This window comes from Heptranchias perlo, chromosome 19, assembly GCF_035084215.1.
Source record: "Heptranchias perlo isolate sHepPer1 chromosome 19, sHepPer1.hap1, whole genome shotgun sequence".
Taxonomy (NCBI): domain Eukaryota; kingdom Metazoa; phylum Chordata; class Chondrichthyes; order Hexanchiformes; family Hexanchidae; genus Heptranchias; species Heptranchias perlo.
The window spans coordinates 51,641,300-51,657,176 of record NC_090343.1 but is presented as its reverse complement, the minus strand read 5'-3'; the positions used below and the strand labels follow the sequence as shown (position 1 = coordinate 51,657,176).

The window sequence follows — 15,877 nt, the reverse complement described above, 5'->3', positions numbered from 1 at the left end:
GTACAGTCCAGAGCCCCTCCTCTCAGATCCCAGTCCAACCCAGAGCCCTCCTGTCGGATCCCATTAGAGCCCAGAGCCCCTCCTGTCAGATCCCAGTACAGTCCAGGGCCCCCTCCTGTCAAATCCCAGTACAGTCCAGAGACCCCCTTGTCAAATCGCAGTACAGCCCAGAGCCCCTCCTGTCAGCTCCAAGTAGAGTCCAGAGTCCCTCCTGTCAAATCCCAGTACAGTCCAGGGCCCCTCCTTTCAGATCCCAGTACAGTCCAGGGCCCCCTCCTGTCAAATTCCAGTACAGTCCAGAGGCCCCCCTGTCAAATCCCAGTACAGCCCAGAGCCCCTCCTGTCAGCTCCCAGTAGAGTCCAGAGTCCCTCCTGTCAGATCCCAGTACAGTCCAGGGCCCCTCCTGTCAGATCCCAGTACAGTCCAGAGCCCCCTCCTGTCAAATCCCAGTACAGCCCAGAGCCCCTCCTGTCAGCTCCCAGTCGAGTCCAGAGTCCCTCCTGTCAGATCCCAGTACAGTCCAGGGCCCCTCCTGTCAAATCCCAGTACAGTCCAGAGCCCCCTCCTGTCAAATCCCAGTACAGTCCAGAGCCCCCCCCTGTCAAATCCCAGTACAGCCCAGAGCCCCTCCTGTCAGCCCACACTAGAGTCCAGAGTCCCTCCTGTCAGATCCCAGTACAGTCCAGGGCCCCTCCTGTCAAATCCCAGTACAGTCCAGAGCCCCTCCTGTCAGATCCCAGTACAGTCCAGAGCCCCCCCCTGTCAAATCCCAGTACAGCCCAGAGCCCCTCCTGTCAGCCCACACTAGAGTCCAGAGTCGCTCCTGTCAGATCCCAGTACAGTCCAGGGCCCCTCCTGTCAAATCCCAGTACAGTCCAGAGCCCCTCCTGTCAGATCCCAGCACAGTCCAGAGCCCCTCCGATTAGATCCCAGTACAGTCTAGAGCCTCTCCTGTTAGATCCCAGTACAGTCCAGAGCCCCTCCTGTTAGATCCCACTACAATCCAGAGCCCCTCCTGTCAGATCCCAGTACAGTCCAGAGCCCCTCCTGTCAGATCCCAGTACAGTCCAGAGCCCCTCCTGTAAGATCCCAGTACAGTCTATAGCCCCTCCTGTCAGATCCCAGTACAGTCCAGAGCCCCTCCTGTCAGATCCCAGTACAGTCCAGAGCCCCTCCGATTAGATCCCAGTACAGTCCAGAGCCCCTCCTGTTAGATCCCAGTACAATCCAGAGCCCCTCCTGTCAGATCCCAGTACAGTCCAGAGCCCCTCCTGTCAGATCCCAGTACAGTCTAGAGCCCCTCATGACAGATCCCAGTTCAGTCCAGGCCCCTCCTCTCAGATCCCAGTACAATCCAGAGCCCTCCTGTCAGATCCCATTACAGTGCAGAAACCCTCCTGTCAGATCCCCATTACAGCCCAGAGCCCCTCCTGTCAGATCCCAGTACAGGCCAGGGCCCCCTCCTGTCAAATCCCAGTACAGTCCAGAGCCCCCCCCTTGTCAAATCCCAGTACAGCCCAGAGCCCCTCCTGTCAGCTCCCAGTAGAGTCCAGAGTCCCTCCTGTCAAATCCCAGTACAGTCCAGAGCCCCCTCCTGTCAAATCCCAGTACAGTCCAGAGCCCCTCCCTGTCAAATCCCAGTACAGCCCAGAGCCCCTCCTGTCAGCTCCCAGTCGAGTCCAGAGTCCCTCCTGTAAGATCCCAGTACAGTCCAGGGCCCCTCCTGTTAGATCCCAGTACAGTGCAGAGCCCCTCCTGTCAGATCCCAGTACAGTCCAGGGCCCCTCCTGTCAAATCCCAGTGCAGTCCAGAGCCCCCTCCTGTCAAATCCCAGTACTGTCCAGAGCCCCCCCCTGTCAAATCCCAGTACAGCCCAGAGCCGCTCCTGTTAGATCCCAGTACAGTCCAGAGCCCCTCCTGTCAGATCCCAGTACAGTCCAGAGCCCCTTCTGTCAGATCGCAGTACAATCCAGAGCCCCTCCTGTCAGATCCCAGCACCGACCAGAGCCCCTCCTGTTCGATCCCAGTACAGTCCAGAGCCCCTCCTGTCAGATCCCAGTACAGTCCAGAGACCCTCCGATTAGATCCCAGTGCAGTCCAGGGCCCCTCCTGTCAGATCGCAGTACAGTCCAGAGCCCCTCCTGTCAGATCCCAGTACAGTCCAGAGACCCTCCGATTAGATCCCAGTACAGTCCAGAGCCCCTCCTGTCAGATCCCAGTACAATTCAGAGCCTCTCCTGTCAGATCCCAGTTCAGTCCAGAGCCCCTCCTGTCAGATCCCAGTACAGTGCAGAGCCCCTCCTGTCAGATACCAGTACAGTCTGGAGCCCCTCCTGACAGATCCCAGTTCAGTCCAGGCCACTCCTCTCAGATCCCAGTACAATCCAGAGCCCTCCTGTCGGATCCCATTACAGCCCAGAGCCCCTCCTGTCAGATCCCAGTACAGTCCAGACACCCTCCTCTCAGATCCCAGTCCAACCCAGAGCCCTCCTGTCGGATCCCATTAGAGCCCAGAGCCCCTCCTGTCAGATCCCAGTACAGTCCAGGGCCCCCTCCTGTCAAATCCCAGTACAGTCCAGAGACCCCCTTGTCAAATCCCAGTACAGCCCAGAGCCCCTCCTGTCGGATCCCAGTTGAGTCCAGAGCCCCTCCTGTTAGATCCCAGTACAGTCCAGAGCCCCTCCTGTTAGATCCCAGTACAGACCAGAGCCCCTCCTGTTAGATCCCAGTACAGTCCAGAGCCCCTCCTGTCAGATCCCAGTACAGTCCAGAGCCCTTCCTGTTAGATCCCAGTACAGTCCAGAGCCCCTCCTGTCAGATCCCAGTACAGTCCAGAGCCTCTTCTGTCAGATCCCAGTACAGTCCAGCGCCCCTCCTGTTAGATCCCAGTACAGTCCAGAGCCACTCCTGTCAGATCCCACTACAGTCCAGAGACCCTCCTGTTAGATCCCAGTACAGTCCAGAGCCCTTCCTGTAAGATCCCAGTACAGTCCAGAGCCCCTCCTCTCAGATCCCAGTCCAACCCAGAGCCCTCCTGTCGGATCCCATTAGAGCCCAGAGCCCCTCCTGTCAGATCCCAGTACAGTCCAGGGCCCCCTCCTGTCAAATCCCAGTACAGTCCAGAGACCCCCTTGTCAAATCGCAGTACAGCCCAGAGCCCCTCCTGTCAGCTCCAAGTAGAGTCCAGAGTCCCTCCTGTCAAATCCCAGTACAGTCCAGGGCCCCTCCTTTCAGATCCCAGTACAGTCCAGGGCCCCCTCCTGTCAAATTCCAGTACAGTCCAGAGGCCCCCCTGTCAAATCCCAGTACAGCCCAGAGCCCCTCCTGTCAGCTCCCAGTAGAGTCCAGAGTCCCTCCTGTCAGATCCCAGTACAGTCCAGGGCCCCTCCTGTCAGATCCCAGTACAGTCCAGAGCCCCCTCCTGTCAAATCCCAGTACAGCCCAGAGCCCCTCCTGTCAGCTCCCAGTCGAGTCCAGAGTCCCTCCTGTCAGATCCCAGTACAGTCCAGGGCCCCTCCTGTCAAATCCCAGTACAGTCCAGAGCCCCCTCCTGTCAAATCCCAGTACAGTCCAGAGCCCCCCCCTGTCAAATCCCAGTACAGCCCAGAGCCCCTCCTGTCAGCCCACACTAGAGTCCAGAGTCCCTCCTGTCAGATCCCAGTACAGTCCAGGGCCCCTCCTGTCAAATCCCAGTACAGTCCAGAGCCCCTCCTGTCAGATCCCAGTACAGTCCAGAGCCCCCCCCTGTCAAATCCCAGTACAGCCCAGAGCCCCTCCTGTCAGCCCACACTAGAGTCCAGAGTCGCTCCTGTCAGATCCCAGTACAGTCCAGGGCCCCTCCTGTCAAATCCCAGTACAGTCCAGAGCCCCTCCTGTCAGATCCCAGCACAGTCCAGAGCCCCTCCGATTAGATCCCAGTACAGTCTAGAGCCTCTCCTGTTAGATCCCAGTACAGTCCAGAGCCCCTCCTGTTAGATCCCACTACAATCCAGAGCCCCTCCTGTCAGATCCCAGTACAGTCCAGAGCCCCTCCTGTCAGATCCCAGTACAGTCCAGAGCCCCTCCTGTAAGATCCCAGTACAGTCTATAGCCCCTCCTGTCAGATCCCAGTACAGTCCAGAGCCCCTCCTGTCAGATCCCAGTACAGTCCAGAGCCCCTCCGATTAGATCCCAGTACAGTCCAGAGCCCCTCCTGTTAGATCCCAGTACAATCCAGAGCCCCTCCTGTCAGATCCCAGTACAGTCCAGAGCCCCTCCTGTCAGATCCCAGTACAGTCTAGAGCCCCTCATGACAGATCCCAGTTCAGTCCAGGCCCCTCCTCTCAGATCCCAGTACAATCCAGAGCCCTCCTGTCAGATCCCATTACAGTGCAGAAACCCTCCTGTCAGATCCCCATTACAGCCCAGAGCCCCTCCTGTCAGATCCCAGTACAGGCCAGGGCCCCCTCCTGTCAAATCCCAGTACAGTCCAGAGCCCCCCCCTTGTCAAATCCCAGTACAGCCCAGAGCCCCTCCTGTCAGCTCCCAGTAGAGTCCAGAGTCCCTCCTGTCAAATCCCAGTACAGTCCAGAGCCCCCTCCTGTCAAATCCCAGTACAGTCCAGAGCCCCTCCCTGTCAAATCCCAGTACAGCCCAGAGCCCCTCCTGTCAGCTCCCAGTCGAGTCCAGAGTCCCTCCTGTAAGATCCCAGTACAGTCCAGGGCCCCTCCTGTTAGATCCCAGTACAGTGCAGAGCCCCTCCTGTCAGATCCCAGTACAGTCCAGGGCCCCTCCTGTCAAATCCCAGTGCAGTCCAGAGCCCCCTCCTGTCAAATCCCAGTACTGTCCAGAGCCCCCCCCTGTCAAATCCCAGTACAGCCCAGAGCCCCTCCTGTCAGCCCCCAGTAGAGTCCAGGGCCCCTCCTGTCAAATCCCAGTACAGTCCAGAGCCCTCTCCTATCAGATCCCAGTACATTCCAGCAACGCTCCTGTCAGATCCCAGTACAGTCCAGCAACCCTCCTGTCAGATCCCAGTACAGTCCAGAGCCGTCCTGTCAGATCCCATTACAGTCCAGCAGCCCTCCTGTCAGATCCCAGTACAGTCCAGAGCCCTCCTGTCAGATCCCATTACAGTCCAGAAACCCTCCTGTCAGATCCCCATTACAGCCCAGAGCCCCTCCTGTCAGAGCCCAGTACAGTGCAGAGACCCTCCGATTAGATCCCAGTACAGTCCAGAGCCCCTCCTGTCAGATCCCAGTACAATTCAGAGCCTCTCCTGTCAGATCCCAGTTCAGTCCAGAGCCCCTCCTGTCAGATCCCAGTACAGTGCAGAGCCCCTCCTGTCAGATACCAGTACAGTCTGGAGCCCCTCCTGACAGATCCCAGTTCAGTCCAGGCCACTCCTCTCAGATCCCAGTACAATCCAGAGCCCTCCTGTCGGATCCCATTACAGCCCAGAGCCCCTCCTGTCAGATCCCAGTACAGTCCAGACACCCTCCTCTCAGATCCCAGTCCAACCCAGAGCCCTCCTGTCGGATCCCATTAGAGCCCAGAGCCCCTCCTGTCAGATCCCAGTACAGTCCAGGGCCCCCTCCTGTCAAATCCCAGTACAGTCCAGAGACCCCCTTGTCAAATCCCAGTACAGCCCAGAGCCCCTCCTGTCAGCTCCCAGTAGAGTCCAGAGTCCCTCCTGTCAAATCCCAGTACAGTCCAGGGCCCCTCCTTTCAGATCCCAGTACAGTCCAGGGCCCCCTCCTGTCAAATTCCAGTACAGTCCAGAGGCCCCCCCTGTCAAATCCAAGTACAGCCCAGAGCCCCTCCTGTCAGATCCCAGTACAGTCCAGAGCCCCCTCCTGTCAAATCCCAGTACAGCCCAGAGCCCCTCCTGTCAGCTCCCAGTCGAGTCCAGAGTCCCTCCTGTCAGATCCCAGTACAGTCCAGGGCCCCTCCTGTCAAATCCCAGTACAGTCCAGAGCCCCCTCCTGTCAAATCCCAGTACAGTCCAGAGCCACCCCCTGTCAAATCCCAGTACAGCCCAGAGCCCCTCCTGTCAGCCCACACTAGAGTCCAGAGTCCCTCCTGTCAGATCCCAGTACAGTCCAGGGCCCCTCCTGTCAAATCCCAGTACAGTCCAGAGCCCCTCCTGTCAGATCCCAGTACAGTCCAGAGCCCCCCCCTGTCAAATCCCAGTACAGCCCAGAGCCCCTCCTGTCAGCCCACACTAGAGTCCAGAGTCCCTCCTGTCAGATCCCAGTACAGTCCAGGGCCCCTCCTGTCAAATCCCAGTACAGTCCAGAGCCCCTCCTGTCAGATCCCAGTACAGTCCAGAGCCCCTCCGATTAGATCCCAGTACAGTCTAGAGCCCCTCCTGTTAGATCCCAGTACAGTCCAGAGCCCCTCCTGTTAGATCCCACTACAATCCAGAGCCCCTCCTGTCAGATCCCAGTACAGTCCAGAGTCCCTCCTGTCAGATCCCAGTACAGTCCAGAGCCCCTCCTGTCAGATCCCTGTACAGTCTATAGCCCCTCTTGACAGATCCCAGTTCAGTCCAGGCCACTCCTCTCAGATCCCAGTACAATCCAGAGCCCTCCTGTCGGATCCCATTACAGCCCAGAGCCCCTCCTGTCAGATCACAGTACAGTCCAGGGCCCCTCCTGTCAAATCCCAGTACAGTCCAGAGCCCCTCCTGTCAGATGCCAGTACAGTCCAGAGCCCCTCCGATTAGATCCCAGTACAGTCTAGAGCCCCTCCTGTTAGATCCCAGTACAGTCCAGAGCCCCTCCTGTTAGATCCCACTACAATCCTGAGCCCCTCCTGTCAGATCCCAGTACAGTCCAGAGCCCCTCCTGTCAGATCCCAGTACAGTCCAGAGCCCCTCCTGTCAGATCCCAGTACAGTCTATAGCCCCTCTTGAAAGATCCCAGTTCAGTCCAGGCCACTCCTCTCAGATCCCAGTACAATCCAGAGCCCTCCTGTCGGATCCCATTACAGCCCAGAGCCCCTCCTGTCAGATCCCAGTACAGTCCAGAAACCCTCCTCTCAGATCCCAGTCCAACCCAGAGCCCTCCTGTCGGATCCCAGTACAGTCCAGAGCCCCCCCCTGTCAAATCCCAGTACAGCCCAGAGCCCCTCCTGTCAGCCCACAGTAGAGTCCAGAGTCCCTCCTGTCAGATCCCAGTACAGTCCAGGGCCCCTCCTGTCAAATCCCAGTACAGTCCAGAGCCCCTCCTGTCAGATCCCAGTACAGTCCAGAGCCCCTCCGATTAGATCCCAGTACAGTCCAGAGCCCCTCCTGTTAGATCCCAGTACAATCCAGAGCCCCTCCTGTCAGATCCCAGTACAGTCCAGAGCCCCTCCTGTCAGATCCCAGTACAGTCCAGAGCCCCTCCTGTCAGATCCCAGTACAGTCTAGAGCCCCTCATGACAGATCCCAGTTCAGTCCAGGCCCCTCCTCTCAGATCCCAGTACAATCCAGAGCCCTCCTGTCAGATCCCATTACAGTGCAGAAACCCTCCTGTCAGATCCCCATTACAGCCCAAAGCCCCTCCTGTCAGATCCCAGTACAGGCCAGGGCCCCCTCCTGTCAAATCCCAGTCCAGTCCAGAGCCCCCCCCTGTCAGCCCACAGTAGAGTCCAGAGTCCCTCCTGTCAGATCCCAGTACAGTCCAGGGCCCCTCCTGTGAAATCCCAGTACAGTCCAGAGCCCCTCCTGTCAGATCCCAGTACAGTCCAGAGCCCTCCTGTCGGATCCCATTACAGCCCAGAGCCCCTCCTGTCAGATCCCAGTACAGTCCAGGGCCCCTCCTGTCAAATCCCAGTACAGTCCAGAGCCCCTCCTGTTAGATCCCAGTACAGTCCAGAGCCCCTCCTGTTAGATCCCACTACAATCCAGAGCCCCTCCTGTCAGATCCCAGTACAGTCCAGAGCCCCTCCTGTCAGATCCCAGTACAGTCCAGAGCCCCTCCTGTCAGATCCCAGTACAGTCTATAGCCCCTCTTGACAGATCCCAGTTCAGTCCAGGCCACTCCTCTCAGATCCCAGTACAATCCAGAGCCCTCCTGTCGGATCCCATTACAGCCCAGAGCCCCTCCTGTCAGATCCCAGTACAGTCCAGAAACCCTCCTCTCAGATCCCAGTCCAACCCAGAGCCCTCCTGTCGGATCCCAGTACAGTCCAGAGCCCCCCCCTGTCAAATCCCAGTACAGCCCAGAGCCCCTCCTGTCAGCCCACAGTAGAGTCCAGAGTCCCTCCTGTCAGATCCCAGTACAGTCCAGGGCCCCTCCTGTCAAATCCCAGTACAGTCCAGAGCCCCTCCTGTCAGATCCCAGTACAGTCCAGAGCCCCTCCGATTAGATCCCAGTGCAGTCCAGAGCCCCTCCTGTTAGATCCCAGTACAATCCAGAGCCCCTCCTGTCAGATCCCAGTACAGTCCAGAGCCCCTCCTGTCAGATCCCATTACAGTCCAGAAACCCTCCTGTCAGATCCCCATTACAGCCCAGAGCCCCTCCTGTCAGATCCCAGTACAGTCCAGGGCCCCCTCCTGTCAAATCCCAGTACAGTCCAGAGCCCCTCCTGTCAGCTCCCAGTAGAGTCCAGAGCCCCTCCTGTCAAATCCCAGTACAGTCCAGAGTCCCTCCTGTCAGCTTCCAGTGCAGCCCATTTTTTTTGGTCACCAGGTGTTGGTAATGGCTCTGCTGCTGCCATTTGCAGCTACTCTAGACCCATCTTTTGTTTCTTTTCTTGTCCCATTATCACCCTCCTTGCCTCGCACCATCATCCCTTTTGCCATTTAATCACTCCTGCCCTCCACCCTATCACACACCTTCCCTTTTGTTCTTTCCCCTCCCCCTTTTTCCTGGCTATGTAATTGTTTAAAAACTGTTAACTTCTCCCAGTTCTGACGAAGGGTCTTCGACCTGAAACGTTAACTCTGTTTCTTTCTCCACAGATGCTGCCTGACCTGCTGAGTATTTCAGGCATTTTCTAAAATTATTTCAAATTTCCATCATCCACAGTATTTTAACTGTTCTCTATATCTCTCCCAGTCCCCTGGATCTACACTGTTCTTTGAACTTTTGTGTGCTCTTTCCTTTAATTTTATGTTATCTCTCACCTCTTTTGTTGACTATGTCTGTTTTATTTGGTTAGTAGAGCTCTTGCCCTTTAGGGGTATATACTGGTCCTGTATTAAACTAAATTCTTTTTTGAACACCTCCCACTGTTCATCTGTAGTTTTACCCAATAACAGTTTTGACCAGTTTACTGTCGTCAGTCTCTGTCTCATCCCGTTATAGTTAGTCTTACCGAAATCTAGAATTGTAGCAACTGTGTTACGTTTCTCCCTTCAAACCTAATAGTGAATTCGATCATATTATGATCGCTGTTGGATAAATGTTCCTTTATTGTTTGATTATTATCTAAATCTGGCTCATTACCCATTACTAAATCTAATTTGGCCTGCCCTCTTATTGGTTCTCATAGAAATTTCATAGAATCATAGAAATTTACTGCACAGAAGGAAGCCATCTGACCCATCATGTCTGTGCCCTTCGAGAACATATTGCTCCAGGACACTATCTTGAATGCACCCAAGGAATTCACTACCCTTCTGACTTGAGCTACTCTGCTCTTCCCAATCTATCTGAAAATTAATGTCTCCCATTAAAACAACTCTACTTTTGCTATAAGCCTCTCAAATCTCTGAAATAATGCATTCTGCCGCTTCATTGCTGCTATCAGGAGGCCTGTAGACGACTCCCATTACAGTTTTAAGTCTTCTCTTATTCCTCAATTCTAACCATAGTCTCTGCTGTTTGCTTTCCCATACTGATATCCTCTCTTACTAATGTTGTAATAGTATCTTTAATCAATAAGGCTACCCCTCCTCCTCTCCCAATTTCCCTATCCTTTCTAAAGACCTTATAACCAGGAATATTTAGCTCCCAATCATGACCAGCTTGCAATAGGATGAGGCTGCCTGTCCCAACTCCACCCCTGGGTCTGTGTCAGTTCCAGAGGCCCAGGCCTAGCCCCAGACCCAGGCCCAGGCCCAGCCTAGTAACAAGCACAGCCATTAAGCCGAAAAATAATACAGGCAGCAACTCAAATCCCATCTGCAAATATCATAGAATTGTAGAATGATACAGCACAGGAGGAGACCATTCGGCCCATCGTGCCTGTGCTGGCTCTTTGAAAGAGCTATCCAATTAGTCCCACTCTCCCGCTCTTTCCCCGTAGCCCTGTAAATTTTTACCCTTCAAGTATTCAATCAATTCCCTTTTGAAAGTTATTATTGAATCTGCTTCCACCGCCCTTTCAGGCAGCACATTCCAGGTCATAACAACTCGCCGCATTAGAAAGATTTTCCTCATGTTGCCTCTGGATCTTTTGCCGATCGCCTTAAATCTGTGTCCTCTGGTTACCGACCCTTCTGCCACTGGAAACCTCTATTAAATCTCCTCTTAACCTTCTCTGTTCTAATGATGTGGAGATGCCGGTGATGGACTGGGGTTGACAAATGTATGAAATCTTACAACACCAGGTTATAGTCCAACAGTTTTATTTGAAAAGCTTCCGAAAGCTTGTGATTTTCAAATAAAACTGTTGGACTATAACCTGGTGTTGTAAGATTCCTTACATTTCTCTGTTCTAAGGAGAACAACCCCAGATTCTCCAGTCTCTCCACAAAACTGAAGTCCCTCATCCCTGGTACCATTCTAGTAAATCTCTTCTGCACCCTCTCTAGGGCCTTGCTAAAGTGCGGTGCCCAGAATTGAACACAATACTCCAACTGAGGCCTAACCAATGTTTTATAAAGATTTAGTATAACTTCCTTGCTTTCATACTCTATGCCTCTATTAATAAAGCCCAGTGTCCTGTATGTTTTTTAACAGCCTTCTCAACTTGTCCACCTTCAAAGATTTGTGTACATACACCCTCAGGTCTCTCTGTTCCTGCACCCCCTTTAAAATTGTACCATTTAGTTTATATTGCCTCTCCTCATTCTTCCTACCAAAATGCATCACTTCACACCTCTCTGCGTTAAATTTCATCTGCCATGTATCTGCCCATTTCACCAGTCTGTCTCTGTCCTCCTGAAGTCTGTTACTATCCTCCACATTGTTTACTACATTTCCGAGTTTCGTGTCATCTGCAAACTTTGAAATTATACCCTCTAAACCCAAGTCCATGTCATTAATATATATCAAAAAGAGCAGTGGTCCTAATACTGACCCCTGGGGAACACCACTGTATACTTCCCTCCAGTCTGAAAAACAACCATTCAACATTATTCTCCGCTTTCTGTCCCTTGGCCAATTTTATATCCACACTGCCACTGTCCTTTTAATCCCATGGGCTTTAATTTTGCTAACAAGTCTATTATGTGGTACTTTATCAAACGCCTTTTGAAAGTCTATATACACATCATCAACCACACTACCCTCATCAACCCTCTCTGTTACTTCATCAAAGAACTCAATCAAGTTAGTCAAACACGATTTGCCTTTAACAAATCCGTGCTGACTTTCATTGATTAACACACATTTTTCCAAGTGACAATTAATTTTGTCTCGGATTATTGTCTCTATATATATCTATAAACTATAGAATCTTCCGATCAAAATCCAAAAATTAGTGCCGGGAGATTGAAATAAGGAATGAAAATAGGGAAGAATATTCATTGGAAACATTGGCTCTGCCCAAGTTGGAAAAGGAGATGGATCCATTCACTGTGGGGACACTGGGGACGGGAGCACAATAAAGTAAATTCATGTCTTAGTAAGAACAGGCCCTATAAGTAGGCTCACATATAAGTCCATCATCCCATATCTGTCCTTCCTTGATACTTGGCATTTGCTCACCAATAACCTGCTCACCGATGCTCAGTTTGGGTTCTGCCAGGACCACTCAGCTCCAGACCTCATTACAGCCTTGGTCCAAACATGGACAAAAGAGCTGAATTCCAGAGGTGAGGTGAGAGTGACTGCCCTTGACAACAAGGCAGCATTTGACTGAGTGTGGCACCAAGGAGCCCTAGTAAAATTGAAGTCAATGGGAATCAGGGGGAAAACTCTCCAGTGGCTGGAGTCATACCTAGCACAAAGGAAGATGGTAGTGGTTGTTGGAGGCCAATCATCTCAGCCCCAGGACATTGCTGCAGGAGTTCCTCAGGGCAGTGTCCTAGGCCCAACCATCTTCAGTTGCTTCATCAATGAGCTTCCCTCCATCATAAGGTCAGAAGCGGGGATGTTTGCTTATGATTGCACAGTATTCAGTTCCATTCGCAACCCCTCAGATAATGAAGCAGTCCGTGCCCGCATGCAGCAAGACCTGGACAACATCCAGGCTTGGGCTGATAATTGGCAAGTAACATTCATGCCAGACAAGTGCCAGGCAATGACCATCTCCAACAAGAGAGAGTCTAACCACCTCCCCTTGACATTCAACAGCATTACCATCGCCGAATCCCCCACCATCAACATCCTGGGGGTCACCATTGACCAGAAACTTAACTGGACCATCCACATAAATACTGTGGCTACAAGAGCAGGTCAGAGGCTGGGTATTCTGTGGCAAGTGACTCACCTCCTGACTCCCCAAAGCCTTTCCACCATCTACAAGGCACAAGTCATGTCTATGATGGAATACTCTCCACTTCCCTGGATGAGTGCAGCTCCAACAACACTCAAGAAGCTCGACACCATCCAAGATAAAGCAGCTCGCTTGATTGGCACCCCATCCACCACCCTAAACCTTCACTCCCTTCACCACCGGCGCACTGTGGCTGCAGTGTGTACCATCCACAGGATGCACTGCAGCAACTCGCCAAGGCTTCTACGACAGCACCTCCAAAACCCGCGACCTCTACCACCTAGAAGGACAAGAGCAGCAGGTACATGGGAACAACACCACCTGCACGTTCCCCTCCAAGTCACACACCATCCCGACTTGGAAATATATCGCCGTTCCTTCATCGTCGCTGGGTCAAAATCCTGGAAATCTCTTCCTAACAGCACTGTGGGAGAACCTTCACCACACGGACTGCAGCGGTTCAAGAAGGCGGCTCACCACCACCTTCTCGAGGGCAATTAGGGATGGGCAATAAATACCGGCCTCGCCAGCGACGCCCACATCCCATGAACGAATAAAAAAATACTCAGTAATATGTGTCAGCTGTGGCTCAGTTGGTAGCTCTCCCGCCTCTGAGTCAGAAGGTTGTGGATTTGAGTCCCACTCCAGAGACTTGAGCCCATAATCCAGGCTGATGGTCCCAGTGCAGTACTGAGGGAGTGCTGCACTGTCGGAGGGTCAGTACTGAGGGAGTGCTGCACTGTCGGAGGGTCAGTACTGAGGGAGTGCTGCACTGTCGGAGGGTCAGTACTGAGGGAGTGCTGCACTGTCAGAGGGTCAGTACTGAGGGAGTGCTGCACTGTCGGAGGGTCAGTACTGAGGGAGTGCTGCACTGTCGGAGGGTCAGTACTGAGGGAGTGCTGCACTGTCGGAGGGTCAGTACTGAGGGAGTGCTGCACTGTCAGAGGGTCAGTACTGAGGGAGTGCTGCACTGTCGGAGGGTCAGTACTGAGGGAGTGCTGCACTGTCGGAGGGTCAGTACTGAGGGAGTACTGCACTGTCGGAGGGTCGGTACTGAGGGAGTGCTGCACTGTCGGAGGGTCAGTACTGAGGGAGTGCTGTACTGTCGGAGGGTCAGTACTGAGGGAGTGCTGCACTGTCAGAGGGTCAGTACTGAGGGAGTGCTGCACTGTCGGAGGGTCAGTACTGAGGGAGTGCTGCACTGTCGGAGGGTCAGTACTGAGGGAGTACTGCACTGTCGGAGGGTCGGTACTGAGGGAGTGCTGCACTGTCAGAGGGTCAGTACTGAGGGAGTGCTGCACTGTCGGAGGGTCGGTACTGAGGGAGTGCTGCACTGTCAGAGGGTCAGTACTGAGGGAGTGCTGCACTGTCGGAGGGTCAGTACTGAGGGAGTGCTGCACTGTCAGAGGGTCAGTACTGAGGGAGTGCTGCACTGTCAGAGGGTCAGTACTGAGGCAGTGCTGCACTGTCAGAGGGTCAGTACTGAGGGAGTGCTGCACTGTCGGAGGGTCAGTACTGAGGGAGTGCTACACTGTCAGAGGGTCAGTACTGAGGCAGTGCTGCACTGTCAGAGGGTCAGTACTGAGGGAGTGCTGCACTGTCGGAGGGTCAGTACTGAGGGAGTGCTGCACTGTCGGAGGGTCAGTACTGAGGGAGTGCTGCACTGTCGGAGGGGCAGTACTGAGGGAGCGCTGCACTGTCAGAGGGGCAGTACTGAGGGAGTGCTGCACTGTCGGAGGGTCAGTACTGAGGGAGTGCTGCACTGTCGGAGGGTCAGTACTGAGGGAGTGCTGCACTGTCAGAGGGTCAGTACTGAGGCAGTGCTGCACTGTCAGAGGGTCAGTACTGAGGGAGTGCTGCACTGTCGGAGGGTCAGTACTGAGGGAGTGCTACACTGTCAGAGGGTCAGTACTGAGGCAGTGCTGCACTGTCAGAGGGTCAGTACTGAGGGAGTGCTGCACTGTCGGAGGGTCAGTACTGAGGGAGTGCTGCACTGTCGGAGGGTCAGTACTGAGGGAGTGCTGCACTGTCGGAGGGTCAGTACTGAGGGAGCGCTGCACTGTCGGAGGGGCAGTACTGAGGGAGCGCTGCACTGTCAGAGGGGCAGTACTGAGGGAGCGCTGCACTGTCAGAGGGGCAGTACTGAGGGAGTGCTGCACTGTCGGAGGGTCAGTACTGAGGGAGTGCTGCACTGTCGGAGGGTCAGTACTGAGGGAGTGCTGCACTGTCGGAGGGTCAGTATTGAGGGAGTGCTGCCCTTTCAGAGATGCTGTCTGTCAGATGCAACCTTATACTGATGCCATGTCTGCCTCCTCAGGTCGATGGAAAAGATTCCACGGCCACTATTTGAAGACGAGCAAGGGAGTTCTCCCATTTAGTTGTGCTCAAGTCTCTGGATTGGGGCTCGAACCCACGACCTTCTGTCTCTGAGGGGAGAATGTTACCACTGAGTCACAGCTGATTAAAATTACAAATACAATTAAAATTACAAAATCTACAAACTATTTCTCACCATAAGAGGAAACACACAGCGCAGTATTTCTTGTTTCTTTCTGCAGTGACACATCGTAGCTCTGTAAACATGGTCAAGCTGACAGCATCGTCTAAAACATTCACTGTTAAAGAGAACCAGCCGAGGCAGTGAGCTGATTTGAACTTTACTTACTGCGAGGCTGCTCATCTCCCTGTTCCACTCCTCACTTCACGATCGCGAGTCAGACACAGACAAAGTGCACACTGCAGCTTCGGTCCTGAACTGTCCACTGTGGTTAAACGGTTTCGAGGTGGGCACCGGTCGGGAGCTCCGGGTTGAAGGAGTGGACGTCTTCCCGCTACCATTTGAGTTATTGTCGGAAACTCATAAACAACTGCCTTGGATTTCCAGATGGAGCTGATCCAGGAACTCTGCGGCTGTCTCCTCATTCCTGTGGTTTCCACAGCTGGACTTTCAAGGAGTGCTGTACATATGTAAATCCTGTTTATTACCAATCACAATGCCCCGAATCAGAAGGTCGTGGGTTCATGTCCCACTCCAGAGACTTGAGCACAGAATCCAGGCTGTCACTCCCAGTGCAGTCAGAGGGTCAGTACTGAGGGAGTGCGACACTATCAGAGGGTCAGTACTGAGGGAGTGCTGCACTGTCTGAGGGTCAGTACTGAGGCAGTGCTGCACTGTCGGAGGGACAGTACTGAGGGAGCGCTGCACTGTCAGAGGGTCAGTACTGAGGGAGTGCTGCACTGTCTGAGGGTCAGTACTGAGGGAGTGCTGCACTGTCGGAGGGTCAGTACTGAGGGAGTGCTGCACTG

The 15,877-nt window shown here is 53.9% G+C and overlaps 1 protein-coding gene across 1 annotated transcript in view; it reads right to left on the bottom strand.

Annotated features, from left to right (window-relative positions):
• Positions 1–15,431, bottom strand: part of LOC137335510 (phospholipid transfer protein-like) — a 108,982-nt gene extending 93,551 nt beyond the window's left edge. Inside the window, exon 1 of the mRNA XM_068000849.1 lies at positions 15,237–15,431. Within this exon, the coding sequence (XP_067856950.1) occupies positions 15,237–15,251 (15 nt within the window). The 5' untranslated portion in view covers positions 15,252–15,431. The remainder of the gene's footprint in view (positions 1–15,236) is intronic.
• Positions 15,432–15,877: the final 446 nt, after the last annotated feature.